Here is a 25,364-nt window from a genome sequence, read left to right as displayed (position 1 = left end):
CTCCTGATGCCTGCGTTTGGTCCCAATTCAGGCAGTGGGAGACACGCTGGGTGCTGTTTGGCCAGGGCAGCTTTCCTGGCTGTGGGAGCAGAATTGGGCTTGTAGCCCCAGGATGGCAGTTCCTCAGCTGGTCATGCCAGGCTGTTTGTCACTGCTCCTTTCTCAGCTCGCCAGCTTCCTCCGGGAGAGTTTGTAAATCTCTGATGCTGTGTGAAGGATGGTGCTCGCTCTGTGTGTGCAGGTGAACCAGGAGTTTGCAGAGGAGTGGTTCAGCTTATGGGGATGCTGCCGTTCGGGGTGTAGCTCAGTCTCTGGGCAGAGGTAGGCAGCGTGTCATGGGACAGCCTGGAAATCCCTTAGGAGTTCCCTGTGTCCCCCCAGGGCTAGGAAAGGCTGAGTTCAGACACTAGAGAATTCAAGATTTCCTCTTTTTCCCAAGAAGTGGAAATGTGCTTCATGGTGGCTTTGCAAGAAGTGAGATGGGAGGGAGGAGCGGGCGTACCTCTGTGGACAGGAGGGTTTGGGCTTTGTCTTGCTGATTTGCAGCTGCTGGAAAGTGAGGAGCCTGTTCTGAGCCAGTCCCTTGGGAGTCACTTGGGATTAAGATGTCTAGACATTGGTTCATTGTCCTGAGCTCAGCTTGCTCCTGGCCGGAGATGCAAGTGCTGCCCTGTTTCTGAATCCTATGGCAAGGTGTATGCTTTGATATTCATCATCCCTTTGGCAGCCTTTTTGCTGGCTATTAAATCTGGAGCTCATTCACTGAAGACCATGGCTGTTTGTGGTGGCGTCTTTCAGGAAACTGGTCCAGCCCTTTCTGAGGCTTTTCCATCCTTGGGGTATAGAAGTTGTTTTCACTTAGATTTTACCATTTGTTTCCTCTCTCTGTGGCAGGGAGAACCGGAATCGGCTGACACAGATAATGCTCCTGAAGTCCCTCCTCCAGGTATGACCATGTCACGATCCCTGCAGGAACATCTGACCCCCACAAGACCTGTGAGGTTCCAGCTACTGGCATGTCAAAGCTGATTTGGGGACCTTCTCCCCTGGGGTGCATTAGGAAGAGCTCAAGCTGTACTTAGTCTTCTCTGCTTGCAGGTCTCTGTGGGCTTCCAGTGCAGTAACATGCTCACAGCACTCCCCAGCGCCTTCCTGGACAGGCTGCTCTCCGCAGCCCTCATGGAGGATGCTGAGATCCGCCTCTTTGTCCTCGAGATCCTCATCAGCTTCATCGATCGCCATGGGAACCGACAGAAATTCTCCACCATCAGGTATGTCCCAGGGCTGGGACCTGTGCACCCTGCAGAGCAGGCTTGAGAGGGAGATCTGCTGGGCTGAGAGTGCTGGCAGGATTATTAATAAATCTGGTACAAATTCTGGGGTGGTTTAATGTTGCAGATCAGTGGTCTGCTAGGAGCTGGATGCATGGGGGGGGGTCTCTCTGAGAGGCTGTGCCCAGAGACACGTGGGACCACGCTGCTGAAAGCACCTGTGGTTAGACAGTGGTGCCAGGAGGATGTGCAGGAGCAATAACCTCCTCATCAGGGTTCATCAGCTGTGTTGCATCCCCATGGATGGTCCTGCTGGGCACTCGTGTTGTCCATGCTGCATTACCCGGGATGAAGGTGACTGTAATCCCAGATGGAAACATCTCCCTGGGTTTTGCTGTGCTCCTGCTAATCCTTTTTACTTGCACCCTTCTTTGTCAACTTGCCTTCGTGCTCCTGAGCACCGACTGCCTTGAAATCCTGTACTGATTTGCCTCAGGATTCTTGAATATCTGAACTGCTCAGATGAGTGTTAAAAACCTCCTTTAGCTTCCCGCATCGGTTCTTCCCGGATGGCTCATTCCTGGCCAGCAGCTCTGCAGGGGTGCAGGAATTGTGCCTCCTCCCTCCTGTGTCTGAGTTTTCCTCCCTCCTTGGCCTTTCCTTGCAGCACCATCAGCGACATCTCGGTCCTGAAGCTGAAAGTGGACAAATGCTCGCGCCAAGATACTGTCTTCATGAAGAAGGTAGTGTCAGAGTCTGGGTCAAGCTGTCCTTGTGCAGACCAGTGTGAGCACTGGGCCTCTGTTTCCCCAAGTCACACTGAGTCTCAGAGTACTGTGATATCTCTAGACCTGGGAATGTCCCTGAAAGCCAGCAGGATTCCACCTCCATCAGCGCTTCACGCATGAGCCTTTCTAGACTCCTAAATCTTCTATTTGACCCAAGGAACGAGTACCCCGGGATGTGCTGGTATCCCAAAAGCTATTTATCAAGTGGCTTTCGAAGTTGCCTGATTTTATTTATTTTTATTCCCCCCCACTGCCTCCTTAGAGCACTTCCAGAGTGGCGCAGACCCCTCTGGAGCTAACTCGAGGCCAAGATGGGATCAGTTTATTACCTTGCGCACACCACCGAGCAGCAGTGCAGCCCCTAAACTAAAAAACAATCCCAGAGCTGAGTTTCTCTTGTGCCAGCGTGTGCCCTGCTCTGTCCCATGATGGCCTTGCTGTCCCGTAGTGTGTCTCAGGGCTTTATTTCTCTGCTGTGCTCTGAGCCATAGTTTCCGTAATCTTTCTGCAACAGAGACATCCTTTGGGTTCGGTGCTGCCAGTGCTCTTTGCCTGCTCTGGGCTATTTTTTTGGATGAGCCAGGGCTTCTTCCCCATCATGGTCCAGCATCGAACGGTGAAACACCACCTGATAGCCACAGCTTTCTCTCCCTGGGGCTTTCTTCCTTTGCTTGGTGACTGGAGGAGCTCTGCTCCCTCCTGCATGGATGAAGGCTCCTTTGCTGAGCCCTGCTGCTTTTCTTTCTCTGCGTTGATGGCAGTGTTGCTCGCAGGGGGATGCTCAGGAGGTGACCACATCCTTCCGTGTCCCCACAGCATGGCCAGCAGCTCTACCGACACATCTACCTGATATGCAAGGAAGAGAGCAACGTGCAGGCTCACTACGAGGCTCTCTACAGCATGCTGATGCTCATTAGCGTCGAGCTGGCTAACGAGGAGGTCGTGGTGGACCTCATCCGCCTGGTGCTGGCTGTGCAGGTAGGCAGGGGGGAGCTGGGTGTGCTGCTGGTGCTCAGTGCTGGGGGCAGGTGAGCGGGGATGCGATGGGAAGGGGAGTTGGGGTGTCTGAGGAAGCGGGGTGTCGGCTTCTCCCACCATAGTGGGACCAGACCAACGTGCTGGGGACAGATCTTAATCGCTTTGCCAGTGTCTGAAGTGCTGCAAACCCGAGCTCTGAGAGCCGGGATGTTTGGAGGGCAGGTGATACCATGGGGTGCATGGGGACCACCCCGGCCCGGCCTTGTCCCTCTTCGCCTCACGGGGCTGTGTCTCTGCTGCAGGAGATAGCCCAGATCAACGAGGACAACTTGACAGCCTACAACCGCTGCGCGCTCTTCGCCCTCGGCGCAGCTTACCTGAACCTCATCAGCCAGCTCACCACCGTGCCCACCTTCTGCCAGCACATCCACGAGGTGTGAGGGAGGTCCTGGGGACGGTGCTGGAGCCTTGCCCACGGCAGCTCTGGCATCAGCTCTGGCCACCCATGGGGGTTGAGCTTGACTCTTCTCTTCTGTAGGTCATCCAGATGCGACAGAAGGAAGCTCCCTACCTGCTTCCTGAAGACGTGTTTGTGGAGAGACCCAGGTAAGAGTGTGGAAAACACCGTCTCCTGAGGGATTGGCATCTGCAAGATCGTGGGTGACAGTGGGTTTATCAGCCCTTCACTTGTCTCCTTTTCCATCTGGGGGTGGCACAGTGGGAAGGACATCAAGTGGTTTCCAGCCTGTTCAGAATCTGACGAAGATCCCGTGCAGTCAGGGAAGGGGGGGTGATCGCCTCGGCTTGTGCACACAGCCAGCCCAATGCCGGGATCAGCTCTGTATGCTGAGCCCTCCCTCTTTCTGACAGCAGGATGGGTGTAGATCAGGGGTGTCATCCTGCTGCTCTGTTGTGCCACCGGGTCGTGGCTGCATGTAGGGCATCCCCAGGCCACAGAATCCCAGAATGATCTGGGTTGGAAAAGCCCTTGCAGCTCCTCCAGCCCAACCATGACCCTCCCCCTGACCGTTCCCAACTCCCCCAGATCCCTCAGCGCTGGCTCAGCCCGACTCTTCAACCCCTCCAGGGATCCCGGGGACTTCCCCCTGCCCTGGGCAGCCCATTCCAACGCCCAACAGCCCCTTCTGCACAGAAATCCTTCCTCAGAGCCAGCCTGACCCTGCCCTGGGCAGCTTGAGGCCATTCCCTCGGGGCCTGGCGCTGGCGCCTTGGCTCCAGAGACTCATCCCCCCTCTCTGCACCCTCCTGGCAGGGAGTTGCAGAGGGCTGGCTGGGCTGCCCCAGTCCTGCTGGCACACTTGGCAGGGGTCACATTTGGTTGTGAGGTCCCGTACGGAGACTCTGCCCCCGTCAGACATTCCCCAGGTCAGGGTGGTCCTTCCTGAGCACACCCGTATCCGTGGTGGTGGGTCAGGAGCCTGTCTGTGCTGGTGTGTGCAGAAATAGCAGCTGTGCTGGAGCTAAGCAAAGCCGTGAGATCTCTGTTTCTGACCCAGCAGGACGGGAAGCCCTGCTGGCACTGTTCCCTTGGCAGGAGAGATGCTGTGCCATCTCCATTGGTTTTTCTCTGTCTTCATAGGTTGAGCAAGAGCCTTGACCACCTGGGCCCGGAGGTTTTCTTCTGGCAAAGCAAGATCAGCGAGGTGCTGGGTGGCAGCGGCTACAACTCAGACAGGCTCAGCACGCCCTACATCCCCCAGCTGACGGGTACACAGCACCCTGGGCCGTCCCGGAGAACTGGGGGGGGGAAGGAAACTGATCCCTTGCTCTGTACTGTTACGGGGGTGTGAAGTTCTTGGCCTGCATGTGGACCATGTGGATGGTGGATGTGGATGGTAGATGGCGGATGGTGGGTTGTTCTTCTGCCCTCCTTTGGAGGTGTAGCCTTGGGGAAACTGAGGCATAAAGCGGTTAATCAGGAATTTCCTGGGCTGGCTGGACAGAAAGAACCAAGAAGTTCCCTGGGCTTGGCTCAGTCCTCAGTTCTGCTGGTTTGGATGGATTTGGGTGAATGGCTTAGAAGGACTGCTAGCTCCCCTGGGGCTGGGACGTGAGGCTGTGCTCCCCAGGGGCCACCTGTGCTCACCCTGCTGCGCCCAAGGTGCCTGCAGTCAGCTCTTTGCCCTTTCTCTTCCTCCCCAGATGAAGATCGCTTGTCCAAGAGGAAGAGCATTGGCGAGACCATTTCCCTGCAGGTTGAGGTGGAGTCGAGGAACAGTCCTGAGCGAGAGCAGGTACTGTGTTACGCTGGAGCTGCAGAGACTGCCTCATCCCTTCAGCACCATGTGCTTGTAGCCGCCTGAGAGTGTGCAGTTACACCCTCTCTAATTCTTCATTTGGCTGCACATGTAATTGCTCTGAGCATAACTCAGCCCCAGCATGGCCGGCAGCGAGCCGAGTCAGAAAGACCCCGACTCCCCCTGATGCTCCTCTCCCAGCCTGCAAGGGGAGTGTGCTGGGTTAACCCTGGCTGGACAGCAGGTGCCCCCCAAAGCTGCTCTGTCACTCCCCTCAGCTGGACAGGGGAGAGACAACGTAACCAAAGGCTCGTGGGTGGAGATAAGACCAGGGAGATCACTCGCCAGTTACTCTCATGGGCAAAACAGACTCAACTTGTGGAAATTAATTTAATTTATTGCCAATCAAATCAGAGCAGGGTAATGAGAAATAAAAAATAGATCTTAAAACATCTTCCCCCCACCCCTCTCTTCTTCCCCAGCTTAGCTTCACTCCCCGTTTCTCTCCCTCCTCCTGCCAGCGGCGCAGGGGGACGGGGAATGGGGGTTGTGGCCAGCTCATCACCCCTTGTCTCCGCTGCTCCTTCCTCCTCAGGGGAGGACTCCTCACTCCTCCCCTGCTCCAGCGTGGGCTCCCCACGGGGTCACAACCCCCTTGGGACATCCCCCTGCTCTGGCGTGGGGTCCCCCACGGGCTGCGGGTGGAGATCTGCTCCCCCGGGGACCTCACAGCTGCCTCACCGTGGTCTTCATCACGGGCCGCGGGGAATCTCAGCTCTGGCACCTGGAGCACCTTCTCCCCCTCCTTCCTCACTGACCTCGGTGCCTGCAGGGTTGTTTCTCTCGCATATTCTCACTCCTTTCTCTGGTTACTGTTGCACAGGAGGGTTTTTTTCCCCTTCTTAAATATATTATCCCAGAGGCATTACCACTGTTGCTGATGGGCTCGGCCTTGGCCAGCAGCTGCGTCAGACATGGGGGGGAAGCTTCTAGCAGCTTCTCACAGAAGCCATCCCTGTAGCCCCCCGATACCAAAACCTTGCCATACAAACCCCATACAGGGAGCCACGCAGCAGGAAGGGTCTCCCACTGCTGTTTGGGTGGCAAGTCTTTCTTTTAGGGGAGGTGTAAGGCCTGGCTAGTCCAGCCTGAAAAAACATTTTAAAAGTGCTCTTTGCCAGGAAAGATCTCCCTGGCCAGCAGGGACAGGGAAGGGATCTGAGCCCTGGGCTCGGCACTGGGGAGGCTGCCCCTCGATTCCTGGGTTCAGTTTTGGGCCCCTCACCCCAAAAAGGCCATTGAATGACTCGAGCGTGGCCAGAGAAGGGCAACGGAGCTGGGGCAGGGTCTGGAGCACAGGTCTGCTGGGGAGCGGCTGGGGGAACTGGGGGGGTTCAGTCTGGAGCAGAGGAGGCTGAGGGGAGACCTCCTGGCCCTCTGCAACTCCCTGCCAGGAGGGGGCAGAGAGGGGGGATGAGTCTCTGGAGCCAAGGCGCCAGCGCCAGGCCCCGAGGGAATGGCCTCAAGCTGCCCAGGGCAGGGTCAGGCTGGCTCTGAGGAAGGATTTCTGTGCAGAAGGGGCTGTTGGGCGTTGGAATGGGCTGCCCAGGGCAGGGGGGAGTCCCTGGGATCCCTGGAGGGGTTGAAGAGTCGGGCTGAGCCAGCGCTGAGGGATCTGGGGGAGTTGGGAACGGTCAGGGGGAGGGTCATGGTTGGGCTGGAGGAGCTGCAAGGGCTTTTCCAACCCAGATAATTCTGTGATTCTGTGATCCTTAAGGATATGCTGTGTTTTGGTGTAAGAGTACAGCCCAGGAGTACTGGTTCTGGGTTGTTATGACCCCAGAATGATGTCCTATGCTGTACGTTGAGCCTGATGTGCTTTTCCCTCTCCTTTAGCGAGCACCAGCGGAAGAGATCACATACGAGACGCTGAAGAAGGCAATAGGTAAGCAAGGGAGCTGGCTGTGGCAGGGAGAGGTGGAGGCTGGTGTGGTGTGTACGTATGGGTGCTGTCACCCCTGTGTCTATGTGTGTTCATAGCTCTGCCTGGCCCTGGGGGTGTCCCGGGGGGGCTGGTCCCAAAGTCAGATGCTGGAGACCCTCTAGCGATGCCCAAACCCGCGCTGTCTGCTGGGGAGGAGGGGATGTGGTTGTCCGTGCGGGTGAGGAGCAGCTGAGAGCCATCTCCCCTCTGCTTCAGTAGACAGTGTCGCTGTGGAGGAGCAGGAGCGGGAACGGAGGCGGCAAGTGGTGGAGAAATTTCAGAAAGCCCCGTTTGAGGAGATCGCCGCCCACTGTGGTGCCCGGGTGAGTTGGGGCTGCGGCACCGTCAATCCCCACAGCTGCCCTGCTCTGGTGCCCGGGGAAGGGTGTTTGTCCCCATTTGTACCCCCATGACTCCCAGGGTGCAGCCGCACTCATACAGCCGCTGTGTCTGTGTTACAGGCGACGCTGCTGCAGAGCAAACTCAACCAGATCTTCGAGATCACCATACGGTGAGTCGGGGCCACAGCTGAGCTGTGCCAAGCATGGGGTGCCTGGCAGTGGGAGCCACGTGTCCCCCATCAAGGAGACTCATGTGCTGGGGTGGCTGCCAGCCTGGGGTTGGGCTCTGTGGTGGCAAGAGGGGACATGAGCCAGCAGTGTCCCCGGGTGGGCAAGAAAGCCAACGGCCTCCTGGCTTGGATCAGCACTAGTGTGAGCAGCAGGAGCAGGGAGGTGACAGTCCCCCCGTGCTCGGCACTGGTGAGGCCACACCTGGAGGTTGTGTCCAGGTTTGGACACCTCAATCCCAGAGAGATCTGGAGGGGCTGGAGCGAGGGCAGAGGAGGGCAACGAGGCTGGGGAAGGGCTGGAGAATCAATCCTGTGAGGAGGCAGGGCAGGAGCTGGGAGTGTTCAGTGTGAGGAGGAGGAGGCTGAGGGGAGCCCTCATCCCTCTCTGCAGCTCCTGACAGGACATTGCAGAGAGGCGGGGGCTGGGCTCTGCTCCCAGGGGATCAGGGACAGGACAAGAGGGAACGGCTGGAAACTGCCCCAGGGGAGGCTCAGGCTGGGCAGGAGGAGAAAATGTTTCCCAGCAAGAGTGGTCCGAGAGTGGCACAGGCTGCCCAGGGAGGGGGCAGTCCCCATCCCTGGGGGGGTTTCAGGGCCGTTGGGATGAGCTGTGGGGGATGTGGGGTAGGGGAGAACTTTGTAGAGTTGGGCTGAGGGTTGGACTCGATGATCCCGAGGGGCTTTTCCAACCTGAAGGATTCTGTGACAAGCTGCTGGGAGCAGCCTCTGATTTGTTTGCCCCAGTTCCCCTCTGCTGTGTTGGCCCCGAGGAGACTTGCAACGATACAGGAATGCACGTTTTCTGCATCAAGCTTCACTTCCTCACCAAACCTCTCTGTAAACCACCTTGTTCCATCTCCTGTGTTTCAGGCCACCACCAAGCCCTTCTGGCACCATCACAGCTGCCTATGGCCAGCCCCAAAACCACTCCATCCCGGTGTATGAGATGAAGTTCCCAGACCTGTGCGTGTACTGAAGGTGGCCGTGCTGGTAGGGCAGAGCCACCGCCGCACAGCTCGCACCAAAGGACCTCTTGGGGAGAGACTGCCGACCCCGCGGGGAGCGCGTCCTCGTGCAGGACGGGTGGGGACACGGACGCCGAGGCCGCCCCAAGATTTGTTGGCACCGCAAACCCCTCTCCTGTACTTTTATTTTGTGACCCTCTGCCTCCGCAGCCATGTTGTGCAGCGGTTGGCGGGTGCAGGAGGCTCGGGGTGCAGCGGCGTGGGGAGGTGGGTATTTGCTGTGACCTCCCTCACTGGTTTTGTTTTTCGGGAAGGGGAGAGGGGATGCTCCGGCTTCAGGCAGAGCACGTTGGGCACGTACATCTTCCCGACATAAAGCAAACCTCTTCCCCAGGAAATCCCTCCCCTCATCGTCTGTCAGCCACGTCGCGAGCCCCCGCCACGGGGCAGGGCTGAACCTGGAGAATTCAGCCTGTCAAAGGCAGGAGGGGGTTTGGGGTGCAGCGGGCCGGAGCCCAGGGCAGCCGCAGAACCAAAACCTGCCCGAGCTGGTGCTTGAGGCAGATACGGTCCCCACATCCAACTCCTGGCCCGTGAGCCTCCGTCGTCTGTAGCCCCCTCGTTGTGTGGCCAGTTCCCCTTCACGGCGCCCCGATGCCCGGTGCAGCACGGGGTGGCAGTTGTCCCACCCCAGTGTGGGGGCACGCAGCAGCCTGGCTGGTTCCAGGTCACTTGAAAACACAATTTCTTTGGGAAAACCCACTTTTTTTGGGGGAAAACCCAGAAGAGCCTTGCCTCTCCCCCAGTTCACCACGGGGCTGATGGGGACTGAGCCCAGAGGCAGCGTGCCGGTGGGGCGATGACACGAGGCACGAGCAGCCACTGTGCTGGGGAATATTAACACGTGAACCCACTGTTTTCATATTTTTGGGTTGGGTTGTGACAGTTCTGGGGTTCCTGTCTCAAAGAGATAATTTTTTTTATTTTTTTTTTTTTTTTTTTTTTTTTTAGCTTTGACAAAGTCCAATCTTAAATCAGCTGAACCATAATCACAAAGAAACCCCCGTGCAGCAAGGAAAGAGCTGCCATAAGGTGTTTTAGAGGGTCCACCGTGTAGATCCTGTGTCTGGCAGGCTGCGGATAGCGCCTGTCCTTGTGCAGTGGAGGAAAATTTGGGGGCAGATGAGACTGTCCAAGAGTTTTACGTGTGGTGGAAAATTCTGGGTCCTACCAAACCGAAACTACAAGGTGAAGATGGTAGGGATGAGGAGGAGAGGTTGCTTGGGGGTATTGAGTTGTTCACAGCGAGTATTCAGTCCTCCACAGGGGTTATTCAGTCATTTGAGGAGGATATTCCGTTGCTCACAGGAGATACTTAGTTGTTCACAGGGTCTCTCCTGCTCCCAAATGCCTTCCAAGCATCGGTGTGCTGAGGCGAGCTCAGGAGCGCTTCGCAGTGGGACGAGCACTGCCTGCAGCTTCCCTCGGAGCAGGCTGGGGCTCCCTGGGGGTCTCTTCTGCGAGCTCGGGCAGCCCCTTCCCCTCGGGCCGGCCACGCTGCGTCCGCCTGAGCTGCCTCAAGAGACACAGAACGGTCTGAAGCTGGAGACGCAGGAGCTGCTTCTGCCCGTTGCGGAGGGGCAGCAGGTAAAGGCTCTGCCTGTGCCCTGCTGGCTTCCTTCAGCCACGACCCCTTTCTCTGCCACTCTCGCTGCAGATCTTCAGACATATATTTTAAGCTATAATGACACATCACCATTCCCTACTCCTCTTTTTTTTTTTTTTTTTTTTTTTTTTTTTTTTCCCCTCAGTGGTGGATGCAGTTCACAGTTGCCCCGAGGTCACCGCTTGTTTGTGTTGTCGTGCTGTAATCCGGGTTTAGGAAATGATCTAGTTTAAGGGCACAGGAAAAACAAGGGTTTATTTTGGTCCCTGGGCTGGATCATGGTGCTGCCCCGCTCACAGCGTGGCTCTGCCTGTGCCAGCCCTGCCCGGTGCCTGAGGTTCTCCCCTTGCTGCTGCCTCTCCTCAGGGTCCCCCCATGTGTCTCTGTCCCCTGTCCCCAAGCTCTTTTTGCTCCCCGGTCCTGCTGAAATCTGAATTTGGGCTGGGGCAGGTTTTGGGGTTGGCAGTGGGAACACAAAGCAGACTGCTTGGGGGAAGAAGGGTTTGTTCCCGTGGCTGTTCTAATGAAAAGCACTAAAAACTTAAAACGCAGTAGGAAAAGCAATTGACCCCCCACGGGTAAAACACCTCCAAAACTCTTCAAAACCACAAAGAAGGTGCAAAGATGAGCACGAGGTTTGCTCACACTGAAGGAGGGGAGCCACGGGGCCACAGGCCCTCCTGTCCCAATGCTTTTCCCTTACTCTGCTCCGTGGGACCCTGCAGCGGGGCTGGGACCGTCACCCCCCGGCTGGCTGCATCCCCCAGCATGTCTCACCGCTGCCCCTCCGTATTCTGGGACCCAAACTCCACCTGTAAATGTCCTCCACCCTCCCCGACACACACACACACACGGTGTAAGTGACCTGTTTGTACATCACGTTTAGTTTAGGTACTTGTGTACGTATAGATGACAGAGTATATTTCTATAAAGTCAGCAGTTTAGGTGCATGTGTGTGTTTCCATCTCTGTATTGCGGAGCAGTGTGGCGTTTCCGTGTGTAGCCAAGGGCAGAGGGGGGAGTGGGTTGTTAAAAAGGCCAGGAAGCTGTCGATATTTTCAAATGCGCCGTCTTAATGCCCTTTTCAAATAAATGTTGATGTTGCCACCATGGGGGATCTGCTGTCTTGGCCCCATCTCTGCCCTGGGAGAGGAAAAATGGGTGGTTGCTGCTGGGATGGAGAAGGGATGGCAGGGGGTGAGGAGGAGGATGGTTGTGGCTGTGGACAAGCTTCCTTCCCCCAGCTCTGTGCCCAGGATCCAACCCAACCCAAAAGTTTCATCTTTATCATCCTTTATAATTCAGTATTTCCTCTGTTTTTCCCCCATCTCCCAGAAGCTCCCTGCAGTGCACAGGGCTGTGGGGAATGGTCCTGGGCTTCTCCCCGGGGGGTGTGTGAGACACAAACCCACTTACCAAGGCCCAAAATGGGAAATAAAACACTGAGCCCTTTTTTTCTTTAACAATATTTCCACCATTTTATAGTAAATAAATGGGGATGCTTTCCCTAGTCTCCAGGCTCTTCAGCATTATAATTTGCTGGGGAATTACCAAGTTTACCTGGGAGGTGGGTGCTGGGGGAGCGTGGCTGGGTCCCTTTGCTCCCTGGGGCAGCACCCTGAGGATGCTGCATTTCCCCAGCACACATCAGCCCCTGGCACATCAGCGTGGGGCTCCTCCCCAGGGCCAAAACACTCTGCTGGGGTGTGCAGGAGCTGGTCCCGGCCAAAATGCAGCCCCCGGCGCCCGCTCTGGGGCTCCCCCCACCCTAAAACATGCTTCCCAGCCATGTCTCTTTACCCCACAAGACACAGGATTTTACTTTGCAATTCTCTTTTTCTGCCCCTCCACAAACACCAAGCACCCCGAGAGACATTGCTGAGCCCTGGTTAGCTTGCAAAAAAATGGTTGTTTTTTTTTTTTTTTTTTTTTTATTATTATTTTTAGAATTCTTTTAACCTATCATTTACAGTATTGTACAGCTCAGTGAAAATATGAAAATCATCCAGCGTGCTCCAAACTGGGCATCATCCCCGCTCCCCGTGCGTGTCCCATGGGTGTGGTGAAGCAGTTGGCGTCTTCATCCCCAACCTGTTCCCACCCCGTGAAACCTGGGAGCGGACCTCTTTGGAGTACTAATTAAGAACGACATAACGAGTGATCTCTAAGTGAAACACATGTCAGCAGGACACTAAAGCTACCGGGGTGGGCTGGGGGACACCTGCGGGCTCTCCCCCATCACTGCCCCTTCTTGTAGGCGCTTTTGATGATGGCGTTTTTGAAGAGAGTCACTAGAGGGGTCTGGCTGTGCTCCGAGGTCATGAAGCCCCCATAGCGCTTGTCCTTCAGGGGCGCGTGCCAGCGGAAATGGCGCATGCGGTAGGAGCCGCCAGCCTTCTTCTCCTCCTCCTGGCCTTCCTCTTCCTCCTCCTCTTCCTCCTCGGGAGGTGCCCCGGTGCTGCCGAGCGCCAGCTCCCGCCTGAACTCCAGCGGGTAGCTTTCGGCTGACTCCTCCTCCACCCCGTTGGGATAGACCTTGATGGGTCTCCTCTTGCGTCCCACCGGCTTTCCCCAGCGGAAGTGCTCCATGGAGTAAGAGCGTTTGCCTTCCTCCCGCTCCAGCCCGGTTCCCTCTTCTGACTCGCGGCGGGATGGTGGGACAACGGGCAGCGGGTTGCCCCCCACCGCCTCCTCCCGTTTGTGCCCCCCGCCGCCACCGCTGCTGCTGTTCCTCCGGCCAAACTTGTTCCAGCGGAAGTGGCTCATGACGTACTTGCGGATGCTCTCGGAGAGGGGCTGGAGGTGCCCGTTCCCTGGGTAGACGGGGGCCTCGGCTGACAGATCGGCTCTACACGCCGTGGCGCACGCCTGCGCGGGGGGACGAGACGTGCGGGAAGGGTGAGCACCTGGCCGGGACCCCCCCGGGTTGAGGGGGGTGTTGCAGGGGGCTGCTTGCACAGAGCAGGATGTTTCCCAAGATGGTTTCACACTTGTGTCCCACTGATGTCCCCATGCGGGTGCCACCCCCTTGGCAGGGAGCTCAAGAAGCATCATGCCCAGGCACCAAACCAGCTCTGGGTGGCTGGAAACAGTGCCCGGGGGTCGGGGTGTGTGTGTGGGGGAAACCCCCACTCTGGGGTCCCTGGAGTAAACTTGGCACTTGCACAAAAGTGCATGGTTGCACCAGCCTGTCACCATCACCCTCTGCAAGCACCCGTGGGCACAGGGTAAAGCCGATACCCCAACTGCTGGTTCATCCCGTGCAGGAGGGATGCTGCCAGCTTAAAAACTTATTTCAGCATCAACCCCCAGCATGAAACCAGCAGGCACAAGCCCACCAAAACCTGTGGGTCACCAAAGCACCCGCCCCACACTGACACAGGTCACCCCACGGCGTTGGCATCCCTGTCACCTCCTCCCCCAGCCCACCGCGACCATCCCTGGGTTGGGAGGGGGGGGGACAGAAACCAAAGCAACCGGAGGGCAGCCCCCATCGCCTGCCTTACCAAAACGCCGGCCTCGCTGCTGAGGTCCTGGCATTTGCTGCTCTCCCAGCACGGGCCGCTGGCGCCGGCGAGGTGCCAGAGCAGCAGCCCCAGCACCACGGGCAGGCTGCTCCACAGCAGCATCTTGGCTGGGGGACAAGGCTGGGCTCACACGAGGGCTGAGAGGGGCCCAGAAACTGTGCAGGAACTATGGGGAGAAAAAGAATTAAAAAAAACCCCAAAAAACAAACCCCTCTTATTTTACTTCAGGAGATTCTGCAATCCTTTCTTTGACGCGCCCCCCCTTAACCTTTCCATTTTCTAAGTTGCCTCTGTTGGAGTTGCAGGAGCGGGGTCCCCTCCTGCCTCCCCCAGGCCTGTCCCTTGCCCCAGGAGATGCCTTAGTGCTGCAACCCCCCCCTCCTTCTACGAAGCTCCGAGCTCCTTGCAAAGACACGCTCCTCCCTACACCCCAGGAGCAGGGGGGGTGATTTTGCCAGAGGAGAAACTGAGGCACAAAAAAATGGAAGGCAACACCCAAAGCTGCCTCTCTGCCTGCCGCCACATCCCTCTGCTCCTGCTCAGCTGCTCCAAAAAAATGGGCAACGCCCCCTCCCTTGCTTCTTCCTCTTGCCTTCTGAACTGAAAAGCGTCTCTCCGGAGCCCAGATCTTTTGTCACTGCTACCGCAGGTGACAACCTCTGCCAGCGGGGATTGCTGCCGCCTCCTAAGAACCCCATCAAGATGAGTGATGCTGCAAGGGGAAAGTGTTAGGGAGCTGCCTTCAGGTTTCATTCTTTGCCAACCACTCGCAGCTTGCAAGCTGAGTCCTCTAAAAAATGCGTGCTCCCTCCTAACCTGTCCTGCGATGCCCCTCGAGCGGCTGCAAAACTCCTGCGTGGTGGGAGACACAACTGTAAATGGTATTAAATGAGGCATAGAAGACTAAGGCATTAATACTTTACATTAAATAAAGTAGAAATGGGTTGCTTGGCTTTTGGGGTGGGTTATGGCAAGTGCTGGTGGTGTTTGGGATGTGGCGTGACCAGGGGGTGGCCAAAATTAACCCAGGATCTGGCTGAAACCCGGGGGCTGAAGCGGCCGTTGCTGCTGTGCCATCAAGGAGGAGTTTGGGGTTGGCTCCCAGACACCCCGGGACCTGCCTCTGGGGTCCCCAAAGATGCTCGGGGTGCTTTCCCTCTGCTAATCTCAATTCTTCCCCAAGCGGCCAAATTTAATTCACGTGTCTCTCCTCCCCCCATGCTGCAGGAGCTCTATGGAAGGAAAACCCCATCCCACATTGAAAGAAAACAGAAGAAAAGTCTAATTTTGGCCCAAAATGTGTGTCTGGAGGGGACAGCTGATCCCTCCTGGTGCAAGAGCCACAAGGTCGAGCCTGGATGGAGGGGGACTTTTTTTGACAGAGGAAAAAAAGCCCCTGATGGTTATGAGAGCAAATAGCAGTTCAAAAAGGGGAGATAAAACAGTGAGACATCCCAAATTTAAACATAAAGTTTGTCTTTCTGTCTTCTGCCTGAATTTGCGGGTGTTGTTGCCCAGGATCCCCCAGCACAGCAGCACCAAGGGTCTGGGGCAGCAGCAGGCAGCACCTCTGTAATATATTAACACCCAGTAATGAAAATAAACCCGACAATCAGCCAGAGCAGGGAGGGGAGGGTGTGTTTTATTGCCCATCCCTCGCTGGGAACCCCCTGTCCGGTGGCCGTCCATCACAGCGTGTCACCCCCCTGCAGCAACCGCTCCCCATCACCTATCATCAAGCCCAGATTTTTGCCAAGTTTCTTTCCCCCCACACACCCCAAAACATATCGAGGAGACCCACAGGGCTGGGGTGCTGGGTTTTTTGGGGGCTTACCTGGGGCCGGGGTGGGAGCCCGACCGCTGTCACCACACACCCTCCGTCCCCCTCTCCCGCGCGCTCCCGGAGAGCGTCTGCCACTCGGCCACTGGTCCCGGCGGCTTTTTATATCCCCTCGGAACAATCGCATCTGCCAGAGGGAAAGGGGGGGCCAGAGGGGGGGCGAGAGGGACCGTTCCAGGTACCGAACAAAAGATGAGCGAGCGACGGGTGTCCGCTGGATCCGGCCCCGTGGTGCATGGAGGGATTAGCATCTCTTCGCGAAGGGCAGCCGGCAAAGTTTTCCGGGCGATGCTGTTAATTGCGTTTGCAGCTTTGGAGCTGGGGTGGGGAGGGGGGGGTGGGGGGGGTTGGATGGAAAGTCCTTCACCAGCTATCATCCGGCACCGACGGCGGATTTGGCACGGGTTGTTTATTACCAGCATGCCGGGCAGGAGCATCCGTCACTCCTCGGGCTCGGGCGTGGGAGGGCTCCGTGCTCCGATGGGTCCTGTGGATTTGGGGTTGTCTTTCCGTGGGATAAAAGAGGATTTGGTTAAAAACAAACCTCTGGGGACAGCAGCAGCTCCTCAGCCCGGGCAGGGTGGCTGGAGGCAGGGGGTATCCCTGCCTGATGTGCCAGGGAGTCCTGCGGCCACCGGCTTTGGGTGCAAAAGCAGCAAAAAAGCATTTTTTTCAGCCTGGGGGTGGCTTCTTCAGAGAACAGACAGCTTTACGTGGCTTGGCAAGCCTCACTGCTCCCTTTCTGCGCCCATCAACCCCCAGCCTCTCCACTCCACTCAAGCTTTGGGCTGCAGACACTTTCCCTATGGCACAACAGCCCAAAGCCCAGCAGAACTCATGTTTTCTATAGGGTTGGCCTTGGCTACTCCATATGTAAGAGCAGTTGTGGCTTCCAGGAGGCTCCTTCATGCACCTTGGCCAAGCCTTGCACAGGTGAGCAAGAGGGATGCTCTGTCCTCTATGTGTTCAGAGCAGGACAGCACCTTGGGGCAAGCCTAGAAGGGGGCTGGGGGAAATGGGGGATCCGAGGGGGTTGGATCGATGGGGAATCTTGTCTGATGCCGAATTTCCAGCCCCTACAGACAGCTGGTTCATGATTGCAGGGGTCAACTCTCTTTTTCCACCCAAAAGAGGGTGGCAACATGGAAACTGCCCCTCCAGATGGCTCTGGCTTTGCTCCTGACTCTACCCTGGGGTGGTTTGGGGTAAAACCATGTCCCAGAACCCTGCCAGGCCCCGTGCAGGAGGTTTAAGTGCAGCGAGACAGTGTTCAGAGCTGGTTTGCCAGGATGTGCAGGGTCTTTTAGACCCCATGTCTCATGTACTTGAGGCAGATTTGCCTCTGACCTCGCTCATCACCTCCGCTGGCTGCTCTCCACAAGCATCCCAGAGTGATGGCACTGGTCCTCAGCTGTGTGTCAGGATGAGGGGGTGATTTTAAGATTTTAAGGTCTTTTTTTTTTTCCCCAGCTCTGAGCTTACCCAGGTGGAGAAACACATCTGCATCGGGATTTTCCATCCCCAGTATGTAATGCCAAGATGGTCCTTGAAGGATGGACCATCCTCCCCGAACATCTAACTGATTTTTATTGGGTCTGGGCTCGGGCAAGAGCTAGATGTGGGCTGTGAGCATCCCTCCTGCCAGCCTGTATGAAGCACAGTTGTTGATTTTCATGCTTATGAGAAGACAAACCGCAGGGCACGGCGAAGCCACACATGGAGGTTTGCCCATGACCCCACCAGCGGGGAACAGACATAGTTTCACCTCGGGTGCGCAGGGGATTTGCTCTTATTTTACTTGACTTGGTCTTCTGTAGGGAAAGGAGACATCCCAAAGGCATCTTCCCAGGGGGAGCAGCCCATAAGCAGGACGCTGGGGCTAAAGGGGCCTGGAGCATGGTTGAGCCACTTCATCCAGACTTCTGCCTCAGGGTGGAGATGCTCCATCCTGGAGAGGTCTCCTCTGGAGATCCTCCCCTCTTTCCAACAGTCAGAGAAGAGGTTGAAAACGAACAAAAAGGAGGTAGGTTGTTCTTCAGTGGGCTGCAGACATCCACACCTCCTTGACAAAGGGTATTGGGGTGCAACGGATTCACCCGAGTACCCTGGGACTGGATGAAACCCTCCATAGCAGGTAACTCAAGATGCAAAGCACCAGAGGTTCAAGAAATAGCCTCTGTAGCATTCAGTTTGGTTCACACCTTCTCCAGACCCCTGTCCTCCGCAGATCCATCTCCAAACCATCCACATCTTGCCGCAGCGCCCAGAACTGCGTCAGCTGCCTCCGTCCTCCCTGACAGATCCCCCGATCTGCAATATTTTTCCATGACGGAAAGCTATTCTGAGATACTTTATGGCCCAAACCAGAGCTATGATGCCCACTTTAAAGGCTCTTTCATCTTCATTAGGCCGATCTGAGCAGTTTATGTTTATAAGGAAGATGCGAAATCTATTTAGGAAACCTCATTGAGTTGAGCGGCTGCAGGTGAGGGGCTGAGATGAAGCATTCTCTGCCATGGCTTTGGCAGCCTGTGCCGGATGCCTCCGCTCTCACTGGCCTCACAGTCGGAATTTTCAGACCTCCCTCCTGGAGAAACCCACAGCTGGAGCTCAACCTCCCTGCTCCCAGTGCCGGGGAGCACAGCATCTCTCAGGGATGTTGGTGCCCCAGCACCTCTGGAGGATGCAGAAGTGCAACCTCCATTATTGGGGTGCTGGAGTGACCGGCTTCCCCTCCCAGAGCAGGACTGTTCCTGGTGTAACAGCAGAATACTCATTATATTTTATTACAGAGCTTTTTTTTTTTTTTTTTTTTTTTTTTTCCCAAAGAAAGTCCAGTGTATAAATGATTAGTGGATGCAGCCAGCTCCCAGGCAGATGGACAAGAGTAGTGGAAAGCCAAGATGGCAAGAAAAGGATCCTCCAATGGAGAGAATTAGGAGAAACCTCTTCTTTCTTCTCCCCAAACAGGGGTAGAGCTGAAGACCATTCAGGACCATATAATTACACTGCAAGAGCAGCATCCTCCAGCCCCTGCTCTGAGCATGGCTGGCAGCAAGACAAGTCCCCAGGGCTCTGCTACAACAAACTGCCCAGCCCTGGGGACTTCATTTTAGGGACCTCTCGAACGAGATGTGGTGGCTTCACCATCACCTTGTCCCCATAAAAGCCACAGGGTCAGGACGTGCAGCCCTTTCCCGGCAGGGCTGGGTGCCAGGGTGAGGTGTCCATGGGTGAACAAGCTCATCAGCCGCGTGATTTCTGGCCTTTCCGTTTTAATTTGAAGAACAGGTCACACCTGGGTGTGAATGAGCTCCGGGGCCGGGTGCGAATGTCGTGAATGTGCGAATGTGCTCAAATCCCATGGGACGTGGGGCAGCCGCCCCGCCGGGCTGTAAACACCGGCGTCATGGGGGCAATAGGTGCTCTGGGGTTTGCACGTAGGTCTGTCCTAGGACCCACATGTCCCTCTGTGTGCTGTTGGGTGCCGAGGCAGTCCCCTTCCCTGTTATCTCAGGACAGATTTCTTGCAGTGCTTTGCAGACAGTTGACCTGTCCTCTGTTTGAACAAGTCTCCTGGGCTCAGCACCCACTTCTGCTCCTGCCTGGGTGCAGCTGGTGGGGTGGGGAGTGGTGCTGAGGACCCTGCTTCATCCAGACCATCTTCAGCTCGTGTTTGGTGAAATGGGAGGAGGATGGATCCACAGGGCAGCTGCACTAAGGACTTGCTCAGGGTACGATGAGCAGGGACCCAGGAGACATCCAGATGAAGAGACAGCTGGATTACTACCACAAAACTATCAGCCTCCATCTCTTGAAGATTTTAAAGCCAGAAAACACTTATTGGTGGTAAATCGGAGCCTTGGAGCCAACGACTGGCAGATCACCCATAGGATTAGGGCATTTTTGGGTGCATAAATGGAGGTGATCACATCTGTGCACACCTGGAGCAGTGGTCTCCAGCTGGCTTTGATCAAGGGGTCCCTTCTGAACCCCCTTGTGCCTGCTTTGTGCCCATGGCAGGTGGTAAAATATAAGCCATGCACCTTGCTCTTGGAGTAAAATGCTGATGCTTGCTTGGTTGTAGCCTCCCTGTAGGAGCAAGAGCAGCTGTGGAGTTAGGGACTGGGAATCCCACCACTGATTCCTTGGCCCAGCAGGCACCTGGTATCAGGTTTAAGCTCAAGTGAAGGTGCTGAGCTCCACAGCAAGAGGAGCCCAGGGCAGCCTCCATTAGAAAAAAAAAAAAAAAAAAAAAAAAGCAAAAAAGAAGCCTTTTTAGGCGGGGGTATGGCACATATGAGTTTTACTGCAGAGAGGGAAGTCCTTTTCCTTTCTCCTGGAGTCAACTGGTTTTCCTGAGGACTTTAATAAACTCAAGGTCAGACCTAAAATGAAGAAGGAAATGTCTGTGTGGCATGTGAACTGGTGGAACTCATTGCTGTCTTGCCTAAGCTTACTGATGACAGTGCCTTTTCGTCAGCACTATTTATATGCTAAAATCTATAATTGTGGCTGATTCTCTCCGATTCGAACCAAAATTGGGCACTTCTCTAGGAACCGACAACTAAAGGCATTTGAGGATCTGAACGATGTCACTCTGATATTTTTGCTTGTAGGTGTTTTCTGGCATTCTCTTTTCTTCTTGATATTTGCAGCAAGCTTGAGTCATGTCACCTCACTGGATAGATCATGCACCGCCTGTAATTGCAGGATCCGTTCAAGACTGCAGCAAACACTTTACCAGAGCAAACCCCTGCAGGAACAAGAGCCTTTTCAGCCTGAACAGGTTTGTTTTTGCTGCTCTTCTGGGTTCATGGTGAGGGACGCATCTTCACTGCAGCAACTTGTGCTTGTTAGGAGAGGCTGGTAAGCAGCGCATGCTCGGAGCAATCTGTGGGTCGACGTGTTTGAAAGCCCTTCATGGATTTCTTTTTCACAAGCTTTTCCAGTGTTCCTTTCAAGCCAATGATCTTTCAGCACCTATAGCATCCCTTGGCTGGGAGCTGCACAGCCCATCTTCCTGCTCTGTAAAGAAATGCCTCACTTCTGTTTACAGGAGCAACATTTCCAATGGCACAAGTGTCTGAAAGGATTCGTGCCTTGCTGATCACCCTTCACGAGCCTCATCTCCCTTAGAAATGATGCTCTGGTGGGTACCAACTGCACATCTTGCATCAGGACAGGGTTTGTGACACCAGTTTTGCACCAGCCAGAGCATGATGGGGACCTGGAGCCTCGAGGAGCTTGGCTGGAGTGACAGGGCTTTGGGTGGCCACAGGGCAGTGCCTGGGGGTGCTCCCAGGTGGCATCTGGTCTTGGTGGAGATGTAGCTGGTGAGCAGAGCCGAAGATGGGGGAGAAAGGCTGTCTGCACCTGGGTGCATGACCCCAAAAGACATTGCAGCAAGGCAACCTGCAAAAGCAGGTGAGGGAAAAGAGCATGTGGTCTTCCAAGTCTCCTTTGAAAACCAGCAGCTTTCAGCTGGGGCCTCAGACTTTTCTCTCTAGGGAAGGTGCTGGCTTGCACACCAGTCTTTGAGCACCTCTTGTCACATTTATCCCCACTGTGGCTGAATTTCCCCAAATATTGATAGACTGGAAAACGTCAACATGTTCTGGCACCTCCAGAATTCCCTCATCTTTCTCAGGTTGATTTTTCCAGCCAGCAAATTCATCCATCTGGCCCAATCCTTCCAAGGAAGCCCTATCCTGAAGCTCTGTCTTGATCCCTTTAGAAATTATGACAGGGGTCTGCAGCTTGATCTTCCATGGCTTTGGAAAGTTGGAGCTGGGCTTCTCTTGGCTGTCATAATCGAGCTGACTTGAGTTGTCTGAAGGAGGAAGGAGAAGAGGAGGCTGAGGGGAGACCTCATCACTCTCTACAGCTCCCTGAAAGGAGGTTGGAGAGAGGTGGGAGTCAGTCTCTTCTCCCAAGTAACAAAAGTGGATGGCCTTGAGTTGCACCAGGGGGGGTTGGGATTGGATATTAGGAAAAAATTATTCACTGAAAGGGCTGTCAAGCTTTGGAACAGGCTGCCCAGGGAAGTGGTAGATTCCCCATCCCTGGAGGGGTTGAGCAGACGTGTAGACGTGGTGCTTAGGGACAGGGTTTAGTGGTGGATTTGGCAGTGTGAGGTTAACGGTTGGACTCGATGAACTTAAAGGTCTTTTCCAACCGAAACGATTCTGTGATTCTACAGTTCTATGAGTGCTGAGGCTTTATCCCTGTTACACCAGTCTTTCCTCCTGGAGCCCTCCAAGGGATCAGGGTGATGGCATTCTCTAGCAAGGACCAGCCTGGCTCAGAGGAGGCTCTTGGCCACAGAAATAATTGCTGCTCTTCTGGCATATGAGCCCAGCACATTACAGTTTGAGTTTGTCCAGTTTTGCCTCCTAACACCAAACTCCTTGGACAGCAGTGAATGGACAAATGCCACCATGACTTTTCTCCAGTGCATCTGGTTTTCTCATGTGTGCCAGATCAGACATCACCAGAGCATCACCAGGTATCACCAGGCAACACCAGGTATCACCAACCAGACATCACCAGGTATCACTAGGCATCACCAAGGCATCACCAGGGCATCACCATGGAATCACCAGGCATCACCAGGGAATCACCAGGGCATCACCAAACATCACCAGGGATTAACAGGTATAACCAGGGCTTCACCAGGAATCACCAGGCATCATCAGGCATAACCAAGCATCACCAGGGCATCCACCAAGCATCACCAGGGCAACATCAGGGCATTGCGAGGGCATCATCAGTCATAATAGGGCATCACCAGGTATCACCAGGTATCATCACCAGGGCTCACAACCCCGTCCATGCCCCCAGTCAGCATTCCTGCAAGCACAGAGCTGCAAAGCAGAAACCAGTGGTCCTGACCACCATCCACTGTGATTGATTTCCTCCTCATTAAGAGTTTTTGAGGGAAATACAGTTGACTTTTTTTTTTTTCCTTGGAAATGCAGGGGATCAAAAATACCCCTGGGCATGGCCAGTACGGGAAAGACATGGATGTCCCGGTGCAGTGAGATGGTCACAGGGTTTTGGGTCTGTAACCCCCAGCCAGGAGTTATGGCTTGGGTAGAAGTAAGTCCGTTTTCTCTGCGAAGGCTCAGCTCTCTCAGTTGTGGACTCTTTTGAAACCGCTCAGAGGAGCTGAGGAGGGCAGGAAAAGGACAACTGCCCCTCTGGCTGGGGCTGCAGGCAGCTCTCGGGGGTGAGATGGTGTGTTGCATGGGAAACCTTCCCCGAAGTGCACCTCTCGCTCAATTCCAATTGCTGATAAAAAACATACCCCAGTAAGTAAATACTGCATCTTGCTTTTAGACCGAATTAATCTCATTTCAACTCCTGGGTTTGGAAATGGTCCTGTTTTCTGGGCTGGAAGGACAAGGTCAACAAATCCCTGGCCAGGATGAGGGCACAACTGTGACCCATTCGAGGGGGTGTCTCGTCCCCACAGAGGGACACCCCTCCTGCCCGGAGCAGCTCCTTGAGTCCCTGCCCCCCATCCGAGGACACGGAGGTCCCCTGGGATGTGATTCCTTCTCTGGTGACAGCAGAGCCAGCCCAGACCATGGGCTGGGAGGAGCTGCCTGACTTTTAGCTGGCTACAAGCGCCAGGGATAAATCCTGCCTTCCCTCCGGGACTGGGACAGGCTCATCCCCTCTGCCCGGCATGGGTGCACCCCAGCTCTTGGGGAACCCCAAATTGTCCAATTCAGCATTTTATTTCCTCATTTGTGCTGCCTTTCTGTTCTTTTTGAGCCGGTTATAGACACACAGACACACTCACATGCTGGACACACAGACACACACACATTTGCACACAAAAAGCCAAATCCCCGATTATTGCCTGTGCCGCTAAGAGGGATTACGGCTTCTTAGGAGAGGAGCCAGCTTTCAGCAGGGTTTAAGAGCCTGGCAAGGACTTCATTCCTGCAACTCAGAGCTCACAGTGCATTTTGGGAAGAGGACTGCTCCTTCTCTAGCCCCAGTGATGCTCAGCTGTGTCCTGTTTTCCTCTTTTCTGTAACTTAAATCACACATTGAAATTGTGGGAAGGAGGAGAGGTTGGGAAGGGGATCTGGGAGGCTGCAGGGAGACAACAGAGAAGCAACCCTGAGGGGTGAAACAGCCTCGCTTGGCACTTTGAGATGCTCTTAGTAAAGTCATCGGGCCGAGCTGGATCCTTGCAGGATCCCAAAGCCACCCCAAAACCTGCAGTGTCTTCCTAGGCACAAGCATCATCCCAGATCCAACTGGACCTTAAATCTCCACCTGATGCACCCAGCCCCGCCTTTCCCGTCCCAGGCAGGGGTTACCCTGGGCAGGACATCCTGGGGCAGCTTTGCATCCAGGGCTTGGTGCTGGTGGAGAGAGTGAGCCCTGGAATCCCATGGTCCCTACCTCAGGGTACAGCTTTTGCTGATATTTGTGGAGTGTGACCACAGGTGGTGAAGCAGCACTAAAGCTTACACTGATTTTGGGGCTCCCTGGTCTTCAGGAGCCTCTGAACTGCCTCTTACTGCTGATTATTTTATAGCAAATGACTGGTTATTGCTGTTAGTGGTGGGAGGTCCTTGCAGTCCTGGGAGGCTGGGGTAGGTAGAGTTGGATTAGCTTGTCTTCTCCTCTAGAAGACCAAGGCAGGGTCAGGGATGGTGAGTTATCACTCAGGGGTCTCTTCCTTCCACTGGGCAGCAACAAGAAGTGAAGTATTGTGTGTTTTGACATTTCTCCCTCAAAGAGAGACCAGATGAGAGCCAGCAGGTTGCTTGCACACCAAGGGTGTATAAGCTGTTGAAGGCTGGCCGCAGGCTCATCGAGCAGAGGAGAGGCTGCAGCACCTGGGTGATGGTGGCGGGGACGTCACCTCCCCCAGAAAGTACCGTGGGGAGCAGATGGAGCGGGATTTGGGATGGAGTGGGACGAGCAGGAGTTGCATGCCCACAGAAACTTTGTGCCTTCCTGCATTTGGGAAGAAGCAGAAGAAGATATTCTTGTGGCAGGGGAGAATGGTGGTGGCACGGGCTTCATGGTGGTGCTCTTCATGGCATGTTGGGGAGATGGATGTTCAACAACAGCTACTCCCCAGAAGAGTGGTGTAATCTGCGTCTATGACTTTGAAAACAGTTAGTCAAGGGGTACCTGGGGCTCTTGGTGTTGGCTTCAATTAATCCCAGACCGCTGGAGGGGTTGTAAGCTGATGTCCCCCCCAGAGAGCAAGGAAGGGTGGCGACTACGGACAGACCAAACTCCGAGCATTCAACCTTGAGCCTTTCAGAGCCGTTATCTCTATTAGCATCACCCAGGCTCTCTCACTGAATTCCCTCCCCTCCCCTCCCCTCTCCTCTCCTCTCTAAATGCTCCCCAAACAACTCAGACATCAATCGAAGGCAGAAGAAATGGCCGTGCTTTGTCTCCCTGAAGAGGCAGCTTCGCATTGAGCTCTGTCAGGGTGGCCGGCGGCGAGCTGCCAGCGGGGACCATTTTCACATC

The 25,364-nt window shown here is 55.2% G+C and overlaps 2 protein-coding genes across 5 annotated transcripts in view; one reads left to right on the top strand and one right to left on the bottom strand.

Moving 5' to 3' along the window:
- The window catches only part of EFR3B (EFR3 homolog B), a 44,429-nt gene extending 33,851 nt beyond the window's left edge, over positions 1-10,578 (top strand). For 3 of the 4 annotated variants that reach the window (XM_074895407.1, XM_074895409.1, XM_074895405.1), the window contains exons 12-23: positions 895-946; positions 1,099-1,271; positions 1,939-2,014; positions 2,876-3,037; positions 3,340-3,471; positions 3,576-3,643; positions 4,638-4,765; positions 5,201-5,292; positions 7,192-7,240; positions 7,496-7,602; positions 7,741-7,790; positions 8,721-10,578. In XM_074895407.1, the coding sequence (XP_074751508.1) occupies positions 895-946; positions 1,099-1,271; positions 1,939-2,014; positions 2,876-3,037; positions 3,340-3,471; positions 3,576-3,643; positions 4,638-4,765; positions 5,201-5,292; positions 7,192-7,240; positions 7,496-7,602; positions 7,741-7,790; positions 8,721-8,826 (1,195 nt within the window). In that variant the 3' untranslated portion in view covers positions 8,827-10,578. The remainder of the gene's footprint in view (positions 1-894; positions 947-1,098; positions 1,272-1,938; positions 2,015-2,875; positions 3,038-3,339; positions 3,472-3,575; positions 3,644-4,637; positions 4,766-5,200; positions 5,293-7,191; positions 7,241-7,495; positions 7,603-7,740; positions 7,791-8,720) is intronic. The other variant, XM_074895406.1, reaches the window with a different exon arrangement.
- A 2,141-nt stretch (positions 10,579-12,719) lies between these two features.
- On the bottom strand, positions 12,720-14,110 carry POMC (proopiomelanocortin). The gene is made up of 2 exons (XM_074921195.1): positions 13,988-14,110; positions 12,720-13,349 (listed from the first exon to the last, which is right to left on the bottom strand). The coding sequence occupies exons 1-2, from the start codon at positions 14,108-14,110 to the stop codon at positions 12,720-12,722; spliced, it is 753 nt and encodes a 250-aa protein (XP_074777296.1).
- Positions 14,111-25,364: the final 11,254 nt, after the last annotated feature.

This window comes from Athene noctua, chromosome 1, assembly GCF_965140245.1.
Source record: "Athene noctua chromosome 1, bAthNoc1.hap1.1, whole genome shotgun sequence".
NCBI classification, from domain to species: Eukaryota; Metazoa; Chordata; class Aves; order Strigiformes; family Strigidae; genus Athene; species Athene noctua.
Note: the sequence above shows the minus strand (reverse complement) of the source record. Positions and strands in the feature narration are given on the sequence as shown.

Excerpts from the sequence above, each read along its gene's own strand:
- POMC (XM_074921195.1), bottom strand. The coding sequence starts at position 14,110 with ATGCTGCTGTGGAGCAGCCTGCCCGTGGTGCTGGGGCTGCTGCTCTGG. Across the intron at positions 13,350-13,987 it reads GCAGCGAGGCCGGCGTTTTG|GCGTGCGCCACGGCGTGTAG; the intron begins GTAAGGCAGGCG and ends CCCCCCGCGCAG.